This window comes from Panicum virgatum, chromosome 5K (genome assembly GCF_016808335.1).
Source record: "Panicum virgatum strain AP13 chromosome 5K, P.virgatum_v5, whole genome shotgun sequence".
Lineage (NCBI taxonomy): Eukaryota > Viridiplantae > Streptophyta > Magnoliopsida > Poales > Poaceae > Panicum > Panicum virgatum.
Genome location: NC_053140.1, coordinates 33385386 through 33386784, shown reverse-complemented (window position 1 = coordinate 33386784; position 1399 = coordinate 33385386). Strand labels below are relative to the sequence as shown.

General features: G+C 56.9%; 1 protein-coding gene across 1 annotated transcript; it reads right to left on the bottom strand.

Moving 5' to 3' along the window:
• Window positions 1-485: 485 nt before the first annotated feature.
• On the bottom strand, window positions 486-1052 carry LOC120707156. Its single transcript, XM_039991970.1, has one exon. It carries the CDS (start codon window positions 1050-1052, stop codon window positions 486-488), a length of 567 nt encoding a protein of 188 aa, XP_039847904.1.
• Window positions 1053-1399: the final 347 nt, after the last annotated feature.

Here is a 1399-nt window from a genome sequence, read left to right as displayed (position 1 = left end):
TAGCAGTACATGCCGAAAGGTGTGATAAAAGAAGTCGCGAGCTGGTCGGACTCTTTCATCTTGATTTGGTGGTAACCGGAGTAAGCATCAAGAAAGGATAAGAGCTCACATCCCGCAGTAGTATCTACAATCTAATCGATTCGTGGCAAAGGAAAGGGAACCTTCGGACATGTCTTATTTAGACTAGTGTAATCCACACACATCCTCCAGCTTCCACTCTTTTTCTTTACTAATACTGGATTAGCTAGCCACTCGGGATGGAATACCTCTTTGATGAATCTGGCCGCCAGAAGTTTTCGCAACTCCTCGCCAATCGCTCGGCGCTTGAGCTCGTCGAAGCGTCGTAGGTGTTGCTTCACTGGCTTGGAGTTGGGTCGGACATCAAGAGAGTGCTCGGCGACCTCCCTCAGTATGCCAGGCATGTCCGAGGGGCTCCACGCAAAGATATCTGTGTTGGCGCGGAGGAAATCGACGAGCACCACTTCCTATTTGTCGTCGAGGGTGGCGCTGATCTGCAACGCCTTGCCGTCGGAGTGGATCGGGTCGAGGGGCACCTTCTTGATACCCTCGGCAGGTTCGAAGCTCCCGGCATGTCGGTGCGTGGAATCCAAGGCCTCGCTTGCCATTTTGTCGAGGGTGGCTGCGAGGGCCTCGTCTTCCGCTTGAGCTTCCGCGCGCTCTACGCACTCGACGTCGCACTCGTAGGCGTGCTCGAACGAAGAGCCGATGGTGATGACGCCCTTTGGTCCCGGCATTTTGAGCTTGAGGTAGGTGTAGTTGGGGACCGCCATGAACTTGGCGTAGCAAGGACGGCCAAGGATGGCGTGGTAGGATCCTCGAAACCCCACCACCTCAAAGGTGAGTATCTCCTTGCGGAAGTTGGCTGCCGTGCCGAAGCAGACAGGCAGATCGATCTGGCCGAGGGGTTGGACCCGCTTCCCCGGTGTAACGCCGTGGAACGGCGACTTGCTGGGGCGTAGCTTGTCCAGTCCGATCCCCATGAGCTCCAAGGTGGGGGCGTACATGATGTTGAGGCTGCTGCCTCCGTCCATGAGCACCTTGGAGAAGCGGGTGTTGCCAATGATGGGGTCGACAACGAGCGGATACCGTCCCGGATGCGGGACGTAGTCGGGGTGGTCCTCGCGGCCAAAGGCGATGGTGTCCTTCGACCAGTCGAGGTAGGATGGCGTGGCCTTGGTGACGGAAAAGACTTCGCGGCGCTCACGCTTGCGCTGCCGAGAAGTCATATTCGTTGTCGTTCCTCCGAAGATGAAGAAGGCGTTCTCCACTGGGGGGAACTCGTCATCTCCACCTTTGTCGCCAGCATCCTTCTTCTTGTCTTCGTCGCGATGCGCGACGCGGTTGTAGTATTTCTTGAGCATCTCGCACTGCTCGAGGG